Below are 19,038 nucleotides of genomic sequence, written 5' to 3' on the forward strand. Positions count from 1 at the left end.
TACTTAGTCACTTTTGGTCACTTTAATTTTTAACCATATCAGTGGTAGACCTAAAAAGTTGATGGTGTGAGAAATAAGGAAAACGTATCATCTGCCACATAAAGTTTAAAAAATGTACAACTACCATGATTGAAAGCTATTCTATTTACGTCCACGTCATTGCTGATTAGTGGCGTACAATTACAGATACAATCGAATCAAGACAATGTAACCATTGATGGGCTTTATCCATAGAGCTATATCTAGACTCTATCTAGACCAGGAATAAGAAATGATTGTATTTTTTGTAAAACAGTCATGACAGTCCTCGATCATCATGACCTTGCTTGGCAATGTTTCTCTGTTTTGTAACAGAAAAAATGTCTTACTTTTGTCATGGAGGTCGTCCATGCTTTTGTCGAAGTATTTATCAGCACAAATCGGAGTCACTGGTGGGAAGTTTTGGTTGTTATTTCCGATCCTTCGAGGGTGACTGATGGTTGCGGGAGGGTCACTGATCCGTGTTGCAACTTCTCGCCATTGACCTTGTCAATGTCAGTCTTCCGACGCCCTACAGGCGAAATAATGTCGCCTTTGGAGTTTGTCTTTAACTATACTGTGTCTTAGCACATTCACTTTAGCTAAAGATTACCTTAGTTCGTCTATGCCAGAACTATTTATTCTATCAATCAGCTCTTTCTCGCCGGTCGTCGCTCCTGCCACATCCATTTTGCAAACCGATCGATCGTGTACGAACGTTGAACGTTGTTTACTTTTTTGAGCGAGGTGCCAAATTTTTCCCACAGTCCTTTGCGCGCACATGCGCAGTTGTTCAAAATCACTATCTGCAATAAGGTCTATGGGACGCAGACGCACTATTTTGTTCGTATTTCCACTCGCGCTTGTGTGATAACTTATAATTTTGTCGAACGAGCCTGTAAATCGGCATCCTTTTATTCAGGGGTTTGAAGAATTACACTGTATGATATAACGGTACAGTGTGGGAACGAAACACGATAATGCTTCGAATGACGTCACCCACATCGCAGGCTTCCGAGGATATTTAGATCACTATTTGTCGCCGTAATTGTTTCTTTTCGGGATACGGTGCAGGATTTTCGCCAAGCAACAGCAAGAAATGGATGTTCTGTATTTTATTTCATACCTACATACAAAAATCGCGTGGTCCAAAAGTGCGGACTACGGTTTCGAAAAATTCTAGCGATCATCCCATGGTCTAATAATAAACTTACGAAACACAATCAGACATAATAAAATAAGTGACACAATCCTATAATCCTTTCATCGCGAGCTTTTTAATGCGCCTGCGGCAATTACATGACGCAATGCAACTTGGGAATTAAACATTAAAGTCGCGACTAGTGTCAAAGTCGCGAGTAGTAAATTTCATTATAACACACCTCTTGCTTTTTCTGTATTCTGGTTGGCTGAAACACGGTCACGTGGGATGAACTAATGTAGTCTAGTGATCGCGCGCGCGTGTTTTGCGGAAACTAGTACCCGAGCGGGCATTAGTTTTTGAAAATAGTGCCCGTTATAGCGCCCTCTCTTGACATGAACCGTGAACAGAACTACAAAACTAATCCTTTCCTTTCCAGATTTCTGTTCTTATTTGACATCTAAGACCGAGCTGTGTTATAAAACACATATTCACTGGCATAATTCGGTAACTAGTGTACGTCTCTTCCCCCTCGGGCATGTGAGTGACCAGAGGAGGGGCCTATTTCCTCTGGTCACTCAAAGTCCTTCGGGGGAATAGACGTACACTAGTTACCTCATTGCCAGTCAATATGTGTATACTAGTCGCCATATCTTCTCTCATTACACTCTTTTAATACACAGTGGGTTATGAAGTACGGCTTGCAGGTAGTACCAGCTATTCACAGGGCCGTGTTGAGGTGTATGCAAACGGTGCATGGGGAACAGTGTGTGATGATGGTTGGGGCATCAATGATGCTACAGTGGTATGCAGACAGCTTGGCTTCTCTCGTGCAACATTAGCCACATGTTGCGCCAACTTTGGCCGGGGTAGCGGGCGAATAGTTCTGTCCAACGTTGCCTGCACTGGTTCAGAGAGTAACATTGGACGGTGTCCATCACGCACTCGTTACATTAACTGTGACCATAACGAAGATGCTGGTGTCATCTGCTTCGATGGCAATGAAGATTGTAAGTTATTTTTGATATAACTTTTTCAAAATCAACTCACGGCCAATCATTGCAGGTCTATTTTTTAATCTTTGAGAGGGCAACGCCATTTTCCTTTTGTAAAGGGCACTAGCATTGCAAGTTCTAAATATCTTTTGTATGGCCTTAGGTCCTTGACTCGAAATAACTGTTCAATTAGAAACTGCTTTACTGTCATACAAAATATTCTTAGTTACTCATAAAAACATAAACATCACCTTCTTATAATCAATTTAAGTGTTTTTACTTTAAAAGACGATGACATCATTTATAAAACTTATCTGTTGTTCTAACTGTAGAGTTATCTAGACCCAAATATACAATTAGTCAATTTGTTTATAAATGAAAACCTTTACCACTTATTGTCGATTAATGCTTCTTACTTGACCTTAATCTTTATAACGCAATTTAACTTCTTTAATACTTGCATGAACTGTTTTAGTATAATAATCGGATTCGTTCTATTGAATTACCCAGTAAATTAAACGTTTTAATATTTCACAGATAATTATGAAATACAAGTTATGCAAAGTTTATACTTTGTGGGCAAGCATGCATTTTTGTGAAGCAATCCGCGCTCAGAAAATTACAAGAAAAATTTTAAACAACAAAGGGAATGAGATAAAAAACCAACAGGGAAACCAAGACCCTGTCAAGCCCGCATCAATGAGCCAAGAAAGTCCTGCAGAACCGGTCTCTCTAAGACGGGAACGTGCAGGCCAAGCCGGGCAAGGGTTACTGATTAACCAAGTAAGTTTTCAGTGACCTTTTGAACATGGTAACGGCGCTAGAACTTTTGATGGAGTGTGGAATGAAATTCCACATCCTCGAGCCTGTAAACTGAAAATGCTCTGTTAACTGATTTTCCTATAGCCAGTTGATTGTTTTAAATTTAGTTAGAAGCATCACTATCCTGTACATATAACGTTATACACACTTATTCGCTGAATACGGGATGGGCGAAAAGCCCGGAAAAAAACCTTCAAGGGGAAAAGCGGGGAAACAACGCTTTGCCTACCTGTCATCGTCCGTGGCCGGCCACAATCATTGACTTCGCGCAGTAACCATTGCCGTCAGCTGAACATCCGTTTAACTATGCAAGATCAATGCGAGATCACACTTAAGTGTGAACGCGGCACAAAAGTTAATGCTTGATCTCGCTTTCGGGATCTGATCTTCTTTGGATCCTTGTAGGAGGATCAAGTGTAAACGCGGTGTTTCCCCTCACTGCATTATTTTTGATCTTTGCCTATTTTAAATGATCAACGACCCACATCCATAAATGAACGCGTTGCTTATTTGTTTTAAAGGTCACCGAGGCCAAGACTAGGGCAACGGAGACCTTGGCCTATGTTTAATTACAAGCCTTAAACTGTGGTCGATATTACATTAAGGGACATAATACAGCACTGTTCCTGTCAAAATTGTCCCATTCTTTAGTTTTAAGGATTTACAAGATGCATACACAAAGTAATTTACAAAGTTCGTCTGATAAGGTTGCCACACTGCGAAATCATCTTCAAAGACAGATCAAGGGTTGTTATTTTGTTTTTGCACATAAGCAAAACTTGTTTTTCGATTGCTGCAAGCAAAATAATTGGACGAGGTCTATTCTTAAACTGCCATGTCTTTGATGTGACAACATTATTTCAGGTAGAAATGTTTGTAACGCCCAAACTCAGTGAACTGTCAATTTAGGGCGCTGTTGGAGTTGAGCGGTTGCTATGGTTTCACGATTCAAGATTAGTTTCACGATTCATCACAACTCATTGTGTGGCGATTGGTGATTGGCTACGTAATAAATAATCAGTCAGGCATGACGGCATGAGTGGCCAGCTCCCAAGCTAGCCACGAGGCCGTCAGTCTGAATCCTGCACCCAAGCTGAGCGTGCACCCTGTCCTTTCTTCCTAGTGCAGGACTCCTCGACTCACCCCTTGTATGCAATACAACAATTGCTTATTTTATGCCCTTAAGTCAGATTTCCGCCAAGGTTTATTAAACCATGATTAAATCACTATCTGCAATAAGGTCTATGGGACGCAGACGCACTATTTTGTTCGTATTTCCACTCGCGCTTGTGTGATAACTTATAATTTTGTCGAACGAGCCTGTAAATCGGCATCCTTTTATTCAGGGGTTTGAAGAATTACACTGTATGATATAACGGTACAGTGTGGGAACGAAACACGATAATGCTTCGAATGACGTCACCCACATCGCAGGCTTCCGAGGAATTTTAGATCACTATTTGTCGCCGTAATTGTTTCTTTTCGGGATACGGTGCAGGATTTTCGCCAAGCAACAGCAAGAAATGGATGTTCTGTATTTTATTTCATACCTACATACAAAAATCGCGTGGTCCAAAAGTGCGGACTACGGTTTCGAAAAATTCTAGCGATCATCCCATGGTCTAATAATAAACTTACGAAACACAATCAGACATAATAAAATAAGTGACACAATCCTATAATCCTTTCATCGCGAGCTTTTTAATGCGCCTGCGGCAATTACATGACGCAATGCAACTTGGGAATTAAACATTAAAGTCGCGACTAGTGTCGAAGTCGCGAGTAGTAAATTTCATTATAACACACCTCTTGCTTTTTCTGTATTCTGGTTGGCTGAAACACGGTCACGTGGGATGAACTAATGTAGTCTAGTGATCGCGCGCGCGTGTTTTGCGGAAACTAGTACCCGAGCGGGCATTAGTTTTTGAAAATAGTGCCCGTTATAGCGCCCTCTCTTGACATGAACCGTGAACAGAACTACAAAACTAATCCTTTCCTTTCCAGATTTCTGTTCTTATTTGACATCTAAGACCGAGCTGTGTTATAAAACACATATTCACTGGCATAATTCGGTAACTAGTGTACGTCTCTTCCCCCTCGGGCATGTGAGTGACCAGAGGAGGGGCCTATTTCCTCTGGTCACTCAAAGTCCTTCGGGGGAATAGACGTACACTAGTTACCTCATTGCCAGTCAATATGTGTATACTAGTCGCCATATCTTCTCTCATTACACTCTTTTAATACACAGTGGGTTATGAAGTACGGCTTGCAGGTAGTACCAGCTATTCACAGGGCCGTGTTGAGGTGTATGCAAACGGTGCATGGGGAACAGTGTGTGATGATGGTTGGGGCATCAATGATGCTACAGTGGTATGCAGACAGCTTGGCTTCTCTCGTGCAACATTAGCCACATGTTGCGCCAACTTTGGCCGGGGTAGCGGGCGAATAGTTCTGTCCAACGTTGCCTGCACTGGTTCAGAGATTAACATTGGACGGTGTCCATCAAGCACTCGTTACATTTACTGTGACCATAACGAAGATGCTGGTGTCATCTGCTTCGATGGCAATGAAGATTGTAAGTTATTTTTGATATAACTTTTTCAAAATCAACTCACGGCCAATCATTGCAGGTCTATTTTTTAATCTTTGAGAGGGCAACGCCATTTTCCTTTTGTAAAGGGCACTAGCATTGCAAGTTCTAAATATCTTTTGTATGGCCTTAGGTCCTTGACTCGAAATAACTGTTCAATTAGAAACTGCTTTACTGTCATACAAAATATTCTTAGTTACTCATAAAAACATAAACATCACCTTCTTATAATCAATTTAAGTGTTTTTACTTTAAAAGACGATGACATCATTTATAAAACTTATCTGTTGTTCTAACTGTAGAGTTATCTAGACCCAAATATACAATTAGTCAATTTGTTTATAAATGAAAACCTTTACCACTTATTGTCGATTAATGCTTCTTACTTGACCTTAATCTTTATAACGCAATTTAACTTCTTTAATACTTGCATGAACTGTTTTAGTATAATAATCGGATTCGTTCTATTGAATTACCCAGTAAATTAAACGTTTTAATATTTCACAGATAATTATGAAATACAAGTTATGCAAAGTTTATACTTTGTGGGCAAGCATGCAAGAAAGTCCTGCAGAACCGGTCTCTCTAAGACGGGAACGTGCAGGCCAAGCCGGGCAAGGGTTACTGATTAACCAAGTAAGTTTTCAGTGACCTTTTGAACATGGTAACGGCGCTAGAACTTTTGATGGAGTGTGGAATGAAATTCCACATCCTCGAGCCTGTAAACTGAAAATGCTCTGTTAACTGATTTTCCTATAGCCAGTTGATTGTTTTAAATTTAGTTAGAAGCATCACTATCCTGTACATATAACGTTATACACACTTATTCGCTGAATACGGGATGGGCGAAAAGCCCGGAAAAAAACCTTCAAGGGGAAAAGCGGGGAAACAACGCTTTGCCTACCTGTCATCGTCCGTGGCCGGCCACAATCATTGACTTCGCACAGTAACCATTGCCGTCAGCTGAACATCCGTTTAACTATGCAAGATCAATGCGAGATCACACTTAAGTGTGAACGCGGCACAAAAGTTAATGCTTGATCTCGCTTTCGGGATCTGATCTTCTTTGGATCCTTGTAGGAGGATCAAGTGTAAACGCGGTGTTTCCCCTCACTGCATTATTTTTGATCTTTGCCTATTTTAAATGATCAACGACCCACATCCATAAATGAACGCGTTGCTTATTTGTTTTAAAGGTCACCGAGGCCAAGACTAGGGCAACGGAGACCTTGGCCTATGTTTAATTACAAGCCTTAAACTGTGGTCGATATTACATTGAGGGACATAATACAGCACTGTTCCTGTCAAAATTGTCCCATTCTTTAGTTTTAAGGATTTACAAGATGCATACACAAAGTAATTTACAAAGTTCGTCTGATAAGGTTGCCACACTGCGAAATCATCTTCAAAGACAGATCAAGGGTTGTTATTTTGTTTTTGCACATAAGCAAAACTTGTTTTTCGATTGCTGCAAGCAAAATAATTGGACGAGGTCTATTCTTAAACTGCCATGTCTTTGATGTGACAACATTATTTCAGGTAGAAATGTTTGTAACGCCCAAACTCAGTGAACTGTCAATTGAGGGCGCTGTTGGAGTTGAGCGGTTGCTATGGTTTCACGATTCAAGATTAGTTTCACGATTCATCACAACTCATTGTGTGGCGATTGGTGATTGGCTACGTAATAAATAATCAGTCAGGCATGACGGCATGAGTGGCCAGCTCCCAAGCTAGCGTGCACCCTGTCCTTTCTTCCTAGTGCAGGACTCCTCGACTCACCCCTTGTTTGCCATACAACAATTGCTTATTTTATGCCCTTAAGTCAGATTTCCGCCAAGGTTTATTAAACCATGATTAAACGTTAATAGGGACCTTTAGATTTGAGTGAACGTGGACCTCGTTCACGTCGACCACGGTTGTGTTTTTTCCAAGTGACGTCATAACCATAGTTTTGGGGTCGCGACTCTATGGGGCGCCAAATGTAACAAAAATTAGTAAATGCAATTATTTACATATAATTCATTTTACAACACATAAATCATTATTCATCCATTATTTTACCTTTATTTAAAAATAATAAATTTTAAACCACACAATATTATACATAGGCCCTGAGCTTCGCAAGAGTATGAAACACACCGCAAGCATAGAGAATCACACCGGATTCACCAACTCAACTTCAGGGGACACATTTTGTGGCAGGACGGCTTTGTAGAGGTGCTGGTCACCTGTTCCTCCTCGCCACTCACTGGCTTGGTATTTTAAAGCTTTTTTGGTTCATTGTTTCTTATATTTTTATGCCAGTGTAAAGTTTAATAAAACTAAAACTAAACTTAGACAGTCCAACCCTTTGAACCAAACATAAACACTGGTGTTGAATAGCTTACCATTACCCTCCATTTTACTATAGCTGGAGAATTTATTTTTTGTCTATTTATTTTCTGTAAATTAAGTGTATAATACGAAATTTGTTCGGTCAATATAGGCCCTGGGTTACAAAAACTGTCTCCATTTGCAGTGGTACGTGGTTACCGTTTTCTCTACAGCCCCCCTCCCAATACCTCTTTTGAAAACACCCCACTTTTGATCTTGTTGTTCTTTAAATTGTCCATTAGTTGCATCATGCAAATTGCTCTCTAATCCAACCCTTTCACGTTTCCCTGCATTGTTATACATACAATGCATTACACCCCACGTTTGTGGACCAGTAATCCATTCTTTCATCCTTTGTCCTCATACTCCTATTGGGGTTCGTAGCATAGTGCCCCTACTACAGCCACGATCTTTGGTTCATAGCCAGCTGGGCCAAATTTCATAGAGCTGCTCAGCACAAAACTTTTACTTGGCAAAACAAAATTTCAACGTGGTTTTCAGGAAAGGCAAGCAACAGCTGACTACGTAACAAGCAATATGCAACTGGTCGGTAAGCCTGTTTTTTATCAAGGCAGCAATGTAATGCTAAACAAATTGTTGTGCCTAGCAGCTCTATGAAATTTGGCCCAGTGGTTTTTCAAATAGAAACTTTGATTGGCTATAATGTTCCCGTTTTTATGGATCCTTCCCTTAATCCATTCCCTTTATTGTCTATAATAGGAAATGTATTTTTTCCGCCTCGGAAGAAGGTCCAGTTTGGATCGAAAGCTAATTATAAAAGGCCATCTACCCACTCATTGTTGCACGAAGCTTTTATATGTAATTCTACATTATTTTTTTTTTTACAAACAATGATGATTGTTAATTTCGCTCATGCAGTTATTTTGATATACATATTGGACAACTTTCATTTTATAGGGCAACGAAAGCGTTCTTTCAATTATACACATATCTTTGTTTGTTGTAAAATTTATTATTTTTAAATACAAGTAAAATAGTGAATAAAATGATTTATGTTATGTGAATAACATCGTTAACTAGTTTACAATTGGCGCCTCATACGACACAACGTGCAGACAACATTCAGCTTTAGATTTCGCATCCAAGACGTCGACTGACACGTGACTACATCTTGCTGTGGCTTTGCGCTACGTCAAGTCGTCACCAATGTTGTCTGCACGAGTTGAGGATCCCAAAACTGTGGTTTTGACGTACGTTCGGAAATACCACAGCCGTGCTGGACGTGAACGTAGCCTTTATAAAGGCGCACGCGGCACCTAGATGTCACTCATGCCACTCAAGAAAAGAGAAGAGCGAGAGTAGCGACGCAGCGAAGCGCCTTGAATAAAGGCTAACGTTACAACGTGAACGAAGTCCGCGTTCACTTAAATCTAAAGGTCCCTAATGATGCATCTGCCAAAGACGAGAACGCTGTGCTAGTAGTCACCATGTACGGCTTATAACCCGTTCACACAGATTACGACCTTACGAAGATCATGCCAATCACCCCATGTAGAAATATTTCTACCTCCATAATCACCCCGATCTTAAATAACTATCAAGTTGGTGTATGATCGCCGTCACAATTAAGCAATTTTCATTCATTCATTCATTCATTTTTATTAAAAAACCAACTGGCAGCACGAAGCTCAAAAATGTGGCATTACAAGGTAAAAATACTGAAAAAAATTGCACAGATAAAAGACATACAATTGCACCACCACGGGGTACATAGGAACATTGAAAAACAAGAGGACAATAAATATAAATATATATTAGATAAACCACTAAAAGACACTACAAAATGCACAGGGTGTTGTGGATACCCTCTTATACATTGAAACCCCACTATGCAGGGTGTTGTGGATACCCTCTTATACATTGAAACCCCACTATGCAGGGTGTTGTGGATACCCTCTTATACATTGAAACCCCACTATGCAGGGTGTTGTGGATACCCTCTTATACATTGAAACCCCACTATGCAGGGTGTTGTGGATACCCTCTTATACATTGAAACCCCACTATGCAGGGTGTTGTGGATACCCTCTTATACATTGAAACCCCACTATGCAGGGTGTTGTGGATACCCTCTTATACATTGAAACCCCACTATGCAGGGTGTTGTGGATACCCTCTTATACATTGAAACCCCACTATGCAGGGTGTTGTGGATACCCTCTTATACATTGAAACCCCACTATGCAGGGTGTTGTGGATACCCTCTTATACATTGAAACCCCACTATGCAGGGTGTTGTGGATACCCTCTTATACATTGAAACCCCACTATGCAGGGTGTTGTGGATACCCTCTTATACATTGAAACCCCACTATGCAGGGTGTTGTGGATACCCTCTTATACATTGAAACCCCACTATGGAATAAAGCAGCTCAAAAAGGGTAGCCCTGGCAGTTAAAAACTGAACAGATGACAAAAACAATGATAGCAAAAATAGTAAAACAAATTTGATAAAATAAGATAAGATATACAAACAAATACAGGATGTGGGAGACCCTCATTTATCAAAATGAAATTAGAATTAACAGCCCACACGCACACCAATAAAACAAAGCAAATAATATGGAAGCTCCAGTCTAAGAAGATTGGTCTAAAAGTTTAGTAAGGAATGGGATTGCACTATTGCCATAACGCTTAGTCCTATGTTTAGGCACCATATTGGTAGCATTGCGAAGTCCCGTACTGTGAGTTTTGTTGTTATGAGGGAACCAACCAGCATAGATATGCATTATGTACTACATTTTACAGCAAAGTTAGTACACAATTGATCAAGTCTATCTTCAAGCGTTTGGAGACCCACGAGGTCAAGGGCATCTGTGTATGTAGATATAGTTGTTCCCAATTTGGCAAATTGAAGACTCCGCCAAACTTTTCTGCTTCTGTGTTTCTGAATCGCTGCCACTGCGGTAACTAACGATTACACCAAGACCAAGCAAAGCCGACCTGACGGTTTTCTACTTCGAAATGGTTGTCGACGGTGCTGCGTTTTTATTACGACCACAGAGATCTCGCCACGATGCTGTGTCACCTATAAATGTAATAAAAACCATAAATGTAATAACAACCATAAATATAAAAAAAATCAACCATAAATGTAATATCAACCATAAATGTAATAAAAATCAACCATAAATGTAATAACCCATCAACCATAAATGTAATAAAAATCAACCATAAATGTAATATCAACCATAAATGTAATAAAAATCAACCATAAATGTAATAAAAGCCGTTACAAACAAAAATCTTTTCAACAATCATTAACAAAACTTGAACTTATGAAGCCCCATTGGTGCCACTTGACAAGTGCATATATGTTTCATTGATTGAGATGTATTTCACAGCACCGCCACTTATATCTTGCGGCCGCCACTTAGTAAGTTGCGGCCGCCACTGATTATCTTGCGGCCGCCACTTAGTAAGTGGCGGCCGCCACTTATTATCTTGCGGCCGCCACTTATTATCTCGCGGCCGCCACTTATTATCTCGCGGCCGCCACTTATTATCTTGCGGCCGCCACTTAGTAAGTTGCGGCCGCCACTTATTATCTCGCGACCGCCACTTATTATCTTGCGACCGCCACTTATTATCTTGCGGCCGCAACTTCAAATCTTGTAATTGAAAACAGATATTGGGGCAGGTTGTCATTCATAAAGACGTAAAGTCGTGCAATTGTTGTCGGCATTTTGCAATGTTTGACAACATGGAACGGGATTTATTGATACAAGTTTATTTCCAACTTGGATTAAATTATAGGGAAATCCTGTGCTCTTTAGCAGCGAATCATAGAATCATAATCAGTATGCGGACCCTGAAGCGTGAATTGAGCAAGCTTGGACTTTTCAGGAGAAAACACAAATCTGACTTGTTAGATGTGGCCATGTTCATTGTTAGTACCCAGACAAGCCAAGGAAATCACCAAGGGCTGCTTCGAAGCTAAAGAGCCTTCCATGAATGTGCGAGCATAAAGTTACGTGTCACATGTCAAGGCGATTGCCCATGAGTTGAGTAAGTTTTTGCCGCAAGATAATAAGTGGCGGCCGCAACTTACTAAGTGGCGGCCGCAAGATAATAAGTGGCGGCCGCGAGATAATAAGTGGCGGCCGCAAGATAATAAGTGGCGGCCGCAAGATAATAAGTAGCGGCCGCAAGATAATAAGTGGCGGCCGCGAGATAATAAGTGGCGGCCTTTACTTTTTTTACGGTTTTACTTTTTCTTAAGGCCTTTACATACATTAAAAAAGTTGTTTGATGCACCCATGTCCTGGGAAAATATCAATCAGAACTGTCTTCGTGGCTACACTGTCTTCCCTAAAGTTTCTTTGCAGGCTACATGTATGATTTCACTCTTCTTTTCCAAACTTACAGTTAAATGTTTTTTTTTTTCATTGTTATAATTTCGTGTTTACTGAAGATTTTTGTTTGTAACGTTTTTTATTACATTTATGGTTGATTGGGTTATTAAATTTATGGTTGATTGGTTATCACACTTATGGTTGATTTTTATAACATTTATGGTTGATGGGTTTATTACATTTATGGTTGATTTTTATTACATTTATGGTTGTTATTACATTTATGGTTGATTTTTATTACATTTATGATTGTTATTACATTTATGGTTTTTATTACATTTATGGGTGATACAGATGCCACCACGCTGCTCGTGCGATAACATTGTTGACTACGACATGGCTACGCTTATTTTGAACATGTTGAAAATAAGCGTGGGGAGAGCGTGCAGCTTCCCGACCAGGGAGATCCCACCCCGACCAAACCACACCCATGGAGATCCTCCCACGTTTTGCACACGAACGGTCCGCGAATGGCCACGCTCTCGGTCACTTGTCCATCGTAGTAGAAGCGGCGTTTATGTGTGACAGGGTATACACCGTTCACACATAAATAAAACGCCGCTTCTACTTAAAGTTTATACGGAATCAGAAGTCAGTACAATTAAAGTTTTTGGATTTGCACTTGAAGCACAGCATTCCCGTCTTTGGCATATTCAATGTTTCTTCTAAGGATTTAGCACTAACTTGTTATCAGTGAAATTATGAACTAAGCTTATCACGTTTTGTATAATTACTTATAGTTTCAGAACTGACTCCGCGGCAGTACAGTTAATTACGATCCTATAAGCTAAGTAGTAGTCCAGTCTATTTTCTATACCATCCGCCCTGGTAATAGTTAATAAACAGGACAGTTCTTTTCAGAACTGAGAAGTCTCCCGAACCTCTGATTATCTACTCCATGGCAGTAGAATAAAGCAAGACAGTTCTCCAAGAACAAACTCTACCTGGCAAGTAGATACACACATGGTGTTACCGCAAACCAAATATACATTGATACCTCACCATGCAATGCTTCAAATCCTATATACTTATAGTATGTTAGTAAGTTTGCAAAAAGAGGCACATAGCCTAGACTTCATGCAGGCACGAGTTGTTACACCCAATTTAAGAACACTACATTTTTTCAATACCAGACTTATAGAACCTTATTGTTTGATTCGTAAAACACACATCAAGTCTCACACTTTTTTTGCCAACTCTGAAGTTATAAACAGGGAGTCCTATATTGATCAATATAGCATGCTTGGCAGCTACGTTTTGCACATTTTAAGAATCTGTTACAGTTTGCACGTGCATATGTATATTTTATTCATACATTCAATATTCGAATGGTATTACGGACATTTACTTCTTGATTCGGACTGAGAAGGTACATCTCAAAACATGCTCAGCCGAACTATGTTTGAATTTATGCGAAATTATGACACGAAAAATGAAGCTCAATGTAATACATGTACAGTGTATTTCGCCTGACTTCCGATTTGAAATGTTGGTCAGCCCCTGTGCTCGATAAAATGCTGGAAAATGTCCGTACTTTTCCCCAAGGATTAAGTGCCTTCAATTCAATTCAATTCAACTTCAATGGTTCTACCATGAAGGAAATTTTCATACGAATTAATGAATAACAAACTACTAAAAATAAATTAGATTAATTAAAGATGCTATGTCAGATTTTTGGCCGATTTGACCCCCAAGGTATTTTGATGGGGGTCGAGAAAGTTACAAGCTTTCATTTGAGCCATTGCTCGAAAAAGTCCGCCAATTATTAGTAGCAGTGAAATAAAGTGCTCAAAATCTGTTTTTGTCGGGATTCCAACAATATATCACGTGACCAATTCTTATGTGTTTTATAAGAAACGTTTACATTTTTTGTCATGGTTCCTGACCATTAAAAGTAAAAGTTAAACTTTTTTCGTAAGGGCGGGTGATACTCTTTGAAATTCACTAAAAAAAATCAATTTTTTAATGTTTGGGACCAAAAATCTGGCATAGCATCTTTAATAAAAAAAAAGAAAGAAGGAAACTACAACTATTAACGTATAGTTCTTTTTTTTTAACTCCATTCTCGTATTTATATATTATTTATTATTGTTTACACTTCACTGCTTATGTTACACTTAGTTTTGTTTGTTGTGTTGTGTTGTCATTAAGCCCTCGAGAAAGACTACAGGGTCGAAACGTAAGGTCATTAACTATTTTTTACTTTTATTTGTTCATCAGCATCCGGCTCAGGAATGTCTCCGGTAGTTTATGTAACTATCTCGATCTCAGGCATGGGTGGTTGTGGCTTGGTTATATTGGTTGTGTGCAAGATTTGCACAAAGGTAAATAATAATAAGTTAAGTTAACAGTGCTTAGCTCCCGATAGGCTTGTCCAAGGCTCGTTATTACGCGCAAGAACCGGCCCGCTCTGAATTCACGAACTGCAAAGATACTATTATAATGCACGGTACATAACAGTACTTGAAACCGTGGGGTCGAAGCATGGTTTTTCGATCATTTCAACCTCGTACCGTTTGACGAGGTTCAAAAACTTCGAAAAAAACATGCTTCGACCCCACGGTATGAGTTACTGCTATGTACAGTGCATTACACCGCGTTTACACTAGATCCTCCTACAAAGATCCAAGGAGGATCAGATCCCGAAAGCGAGATCAAGCATTTTTGTGCCGTGTTCACACTTGAGTATGGTCTCACATTGATCTCGCATAGTTAAAGGGACATACCGGCTCACCGTTTACGCAATTGAGGGGTGTAGAATCATAAATAATGTTTTTATAGATGGTTGCTGTAAAAAGAAATCATCAAAATGTCACGGTATTAGTGAAAAATGTAAAAAAAAAACCAAAGCGGTAAAAGGCCAGCGTATACGTGTTTCCAGCCGTTGCAACTGTCAAATCTTCGTGACATTGTCACACAATGTTGCAAGTAGACTGGTGCTTTGTTTATAGCAACGTTTTACCATGACGCAGCATAAGGATCCAGTCTATCCATGTATTATAAACAACCGGCATAAATATACGGAGCAGGCAAATCCTTCGAAGATGGAGGTAGACCTTCGTGCTTCGACGTACATCAAAAGATCGTCGCGAAGAACACAAAGAAATTAACCCAGAATATGATGGGACAGTGACAAGTAAATAAAGCATCCCTGGCCCCAATAAACTAGGCCTACTACCGCATAGCCATGATGCAGTTTGGAATGCGATCGTGGCGTGTGCCCCGACGTGCCAGGACCCAATTTCATAATGCCTGTATAGTGGCACACAAATTTGCTAAGCACAAAATAGTATTGCATAGCAGAAACTAATTACCAGCCAAATTTAAATTAAATTTGAAAACTTGTGGCTGGTGCCCGACTAAATTTTTAAGTAGTAAAGAAATTTTGTAAACAGTATTTTTTGCTAAACAGATGAAACTGAACAATGGGCCCTTATACTCACAGTGAAAGATTTTTTAATCTCGGGGGGAAGGGAATCTTGCGGGATTCAAAAGCGTCCTTGTGAGAATGTATTTTGAAACGTAAGCGTAGCTGCAAATCTTGAAACGTAAGCCTAGCTTGACTCAGGATTGAGAGCGTACCTTTTGATTATAGCGTAACTGGAACCTAAACGTATCTTGGATTGTATAAGCGTAGCTGAGTAGCTGCGTAGCTTGGAGCGTAACCATATCTTTTGGAACGTAACCATATTTTTTGGAACGTAAGCATATCTTGGAACATAAGCGTAGCTGGGTATTTTGTAACGTAAACGTAGCTGCGTATAGAATGTAAGCGTGACTTGACTCAGGATTGAAAGCGTACCTTTTGTTATTATAGCGTAACTTGAAGGAACGTAAGCAAAAATTGGAATGTAAGCGTAGCTGAGTAGCTGTGTAGCCTAGAACGTAAACGTTGCTGCGTATGGAACGTGAGCGTGACTTGACTCAGGATTGAAAGCATACCTTTTGTAATTATAGCGTAACTTGAAGGAACGTGAGCAAAAATTGGAATGTAAGCGTAGCTTGGAACCTAAGCATATCTTGGAAGGTAAGCGTAGTTGGGTATTTTGGAACGTAAACGTAGCTGCGTATGGAACGTAAGCGTAGCTTGACTCAGGCTTGAAAACGTACCTTTTGATACTATAGCGTAACTTGAAGGAACAAAAGCAATACTTGAAATGTAAGTGTAGCTTGGAACGTAAGCATATCTTGGAAGGTAAGCGTAGCTGGGTATCTTGCAACGTAAACGTTGCTCTGCGTATGGAACGAAAAATAACGTTAATAATTTTGTAAAAATCAATTGGTTGGGTAAGTTACTTTTCTCCGAAGGTCACATGGGTTATCCGAACCAAAAAAGTGGTTCGGATAACCCACGCGACCTTCGTTTTTTTTGAAAATGCGTTTCTTTTTGCAACTATTCTTCTCCGTCCCTGGTAGACCTTTAGAATCATGTTTTAGTGTAATTTGTAGCCTAAATAGCCCAACAAAGCCGGTGTGTCCCTTTAAACGGAAGTTCAGTTCAGCTGACGGCAAAGGTTACTGTGTGAGGTCATTGATTGTGCGCGCGCATGTTCCCTGAGATAACCGGAACTCGACGAAAATTCAGACACAAAACTGATCAAACTGACAATAACTTCCCTATGTTATAACTGTATAAATAATTTATATTGAAAAATAATTTGAATGCTAAAAAATATGCTTAGGCCCTACGTTATACGATGATGAACGAAAAAAGGTCGGTACTGAAAAGTCTGGAGAACGCAAAGCGTGTGAGTTATGCATCCACAATCGCGTTGGTTACCAGTGTCATACGAATTATGGGGTCGGGGACCAGTTCACGATAGAGTGCACATGCACAATGTATACAATCCCGATGTACATTACATGGTGAGCTTAAATTGTGAGCTTAAATTGCAGGATCAGACCTCGATAGGCTTTCACACTTGTTTTTTGATCGCCTTTGCGGGATCTGATTTCTCTTTGATCTCGCAATAGAGAGAGGTCAAAAAGGAGGCTCTGATCCTGATCCTGATCACGTTTACACGAGCCGGATCGATCTCCCTTTGACCGCCCTTTTGAGATCAGATCCTCATTGACCCTCGAATCAAGAAGATGTAAACAATGTTTTGCCTACCTGCCATCGTCCGTTGCCGGCCACATTCAATTACCTTTGCCGTCAGCTGAACTGAACTTCCGTTTGACTGTGCGAGATCGATGCGAGATCACACTCAAAGTGTGAACGCGGCACAAAAATGCTTGGATCTCGCTTTCGGGATCTGATCCTCCTTGGATCCTTGTAGGAGGATCCAGTGTAAACACGGTATTTGAAATAGCTGGGCCCCCTTTTAGTTAACTATGCCCGCCAAGAAAACAATGGTCGCAAACAGGTCGCTTGTGACTAGAAGAATCTTGAATCGGTATATAAAAGAAAAAATGACTGGTTTTTTTGTTGTGTATCGGGGCACAGTTAAAATTATTAAAGACCATCGGTGCCCCTCATGGCAGTCAACATTTCTATATTGTTGTTTGGGTAAATACAGTAGTAAGGAAATATTGACTGCTATAGGGGGCCTATAATTTTAACTGTGCCCCGATTATCAAGTAAATATTTCTTTTATATACATCATAAAGATTCTTCTAATCAACAACACTACGTGAAAGGTCGTCTGTGAAGAAAGGTCGCGCCGTGATGACACGGAACGCTAGTCGTATAATGTCACAGTACACACCTATTTTCGGCAGTTATTTTCAGAGCGGGCGCAGTCGATTTACTATGCCCCGAGAGTATTTAGCTATGACGTCATCTTGGTAGACAAAGGGGACACAGCTATTTCCGTGACTCCATTTTTAACCAATCAGATTAGAGGATTCTATAAAATATGAGGTATATAATATTCTTTATTCAGATGCAAACTTAATTTTTGTTTCGTTTTTTTCACAGAACAACGCAGTATCACCGTAGATTCGGTTCGCAGTTCATGGGGACAATGCACACATTTCGGGTCTCGCCTTAGTTTCATCTTAATTTATTGCAACAATTCTTATGAATTCCGAGAACAATTAAAAATGATGTTGCCATTTTTTCTATTGACCTTTAGTGACCTCGACCTGAGGTCAAATGTCACGCATCATTTTCACCTAAGCATCTCCTTTTTGGACAGGTTTTTAAAGAGTTTCAAGGCAATTGAGCCTATTTATAGTTAATTGTGAGTCTCTTCATGATAATTAACATACAATATTAATGTACTTATGGGTTTTGCCCAACCCAAAGAAAAGTGGCAAAATGTTACATTACGTTGATTTTGAGGACCTTTATTTAAATAAATGCAGATATGACCGACTATTTAGTGACTGGTATGTAACATGACTAAGTTAAAGGCAGTGGACACTATTGGTAATTACTCAAAATAAATATTAGCATAAAACCTGTCTTGGTGACGAGTACATGTAATGGGGAGAGGTTGATGGTATAAAACTTTGTGAGAAACGGCTCCCTCTGAAGTGCTATAGTTTTCGAGAAAGAAGTAATTTTCCACGATTTTGATTTCGAGACCTCAGATTTAGAACTTGAGGTCTCGAAATCAACCATCTGAACGCACACAACTTCGTGTGACAGGGGTGTTTTTTCCTTCAGTATTATCTCACAAGTTCGATGACCGATTGAGCTCAAATTTTCACAGGTTTGTTACTTTATGCATATGTTGAGATACACCAACTGTGTAGACTAGTCTTTGACAATTACCA

At 39.8% G+C, this 19,038-nt stretch overlaps 1 protein-coding gene across 2 annotated transcripts in view; it reads left to right on the forward strand.

The window, feature by feature from the left end:
• Nucleotides 1-18,430, forward strand: part of LOC117305426 (putative DMBT1-like protein) — a 28,333-nt gene extending 9,903 nt beyond the window's left edge. Inside the window, exons 3-6 of one of the 2 annotated variants that reach the window (XM_033790294.1) lie at nt 1,843-2,169; nt 5,225-5,551; nt 14,536-14,639; nt 18,236-18,430. In XM_033790294.1, coding sequence (XP_033646185.1) covers nt 1,843-2,169; nt 5,225-5,551; nt 14,536-14,639; nt 18,236-18,256 — 779 coding nt within the window. In that variant the 3' untranslated portion in view covers nt 18,257-18,430. The remainder of the gene's footprint in view (nt 1-1,842; nt 2,170-5,224; nt 5,552-14,535; nt 14,640-18,235) is intronic. The other variant, XM_033790296.1, reaches the window with a different exon arrangement.
• The last annotated feature ends 608 nt before the right edge of the window (nt 18,431-19,038 follow it).

This window comes from Asterias rubens, chromosome 22 (assembly GCF_902459465.1).
Source record: "Asterias rubens chromosome 22, eAstRub1.3, whole genome shotgun sequence".
Classification (NCBI taxonomy): Eukaryota; Metazoa; Echinodermata; class Asteroidea; order Forcipulatida; family Asteriidae; genus Asterias; species Asterias rubens.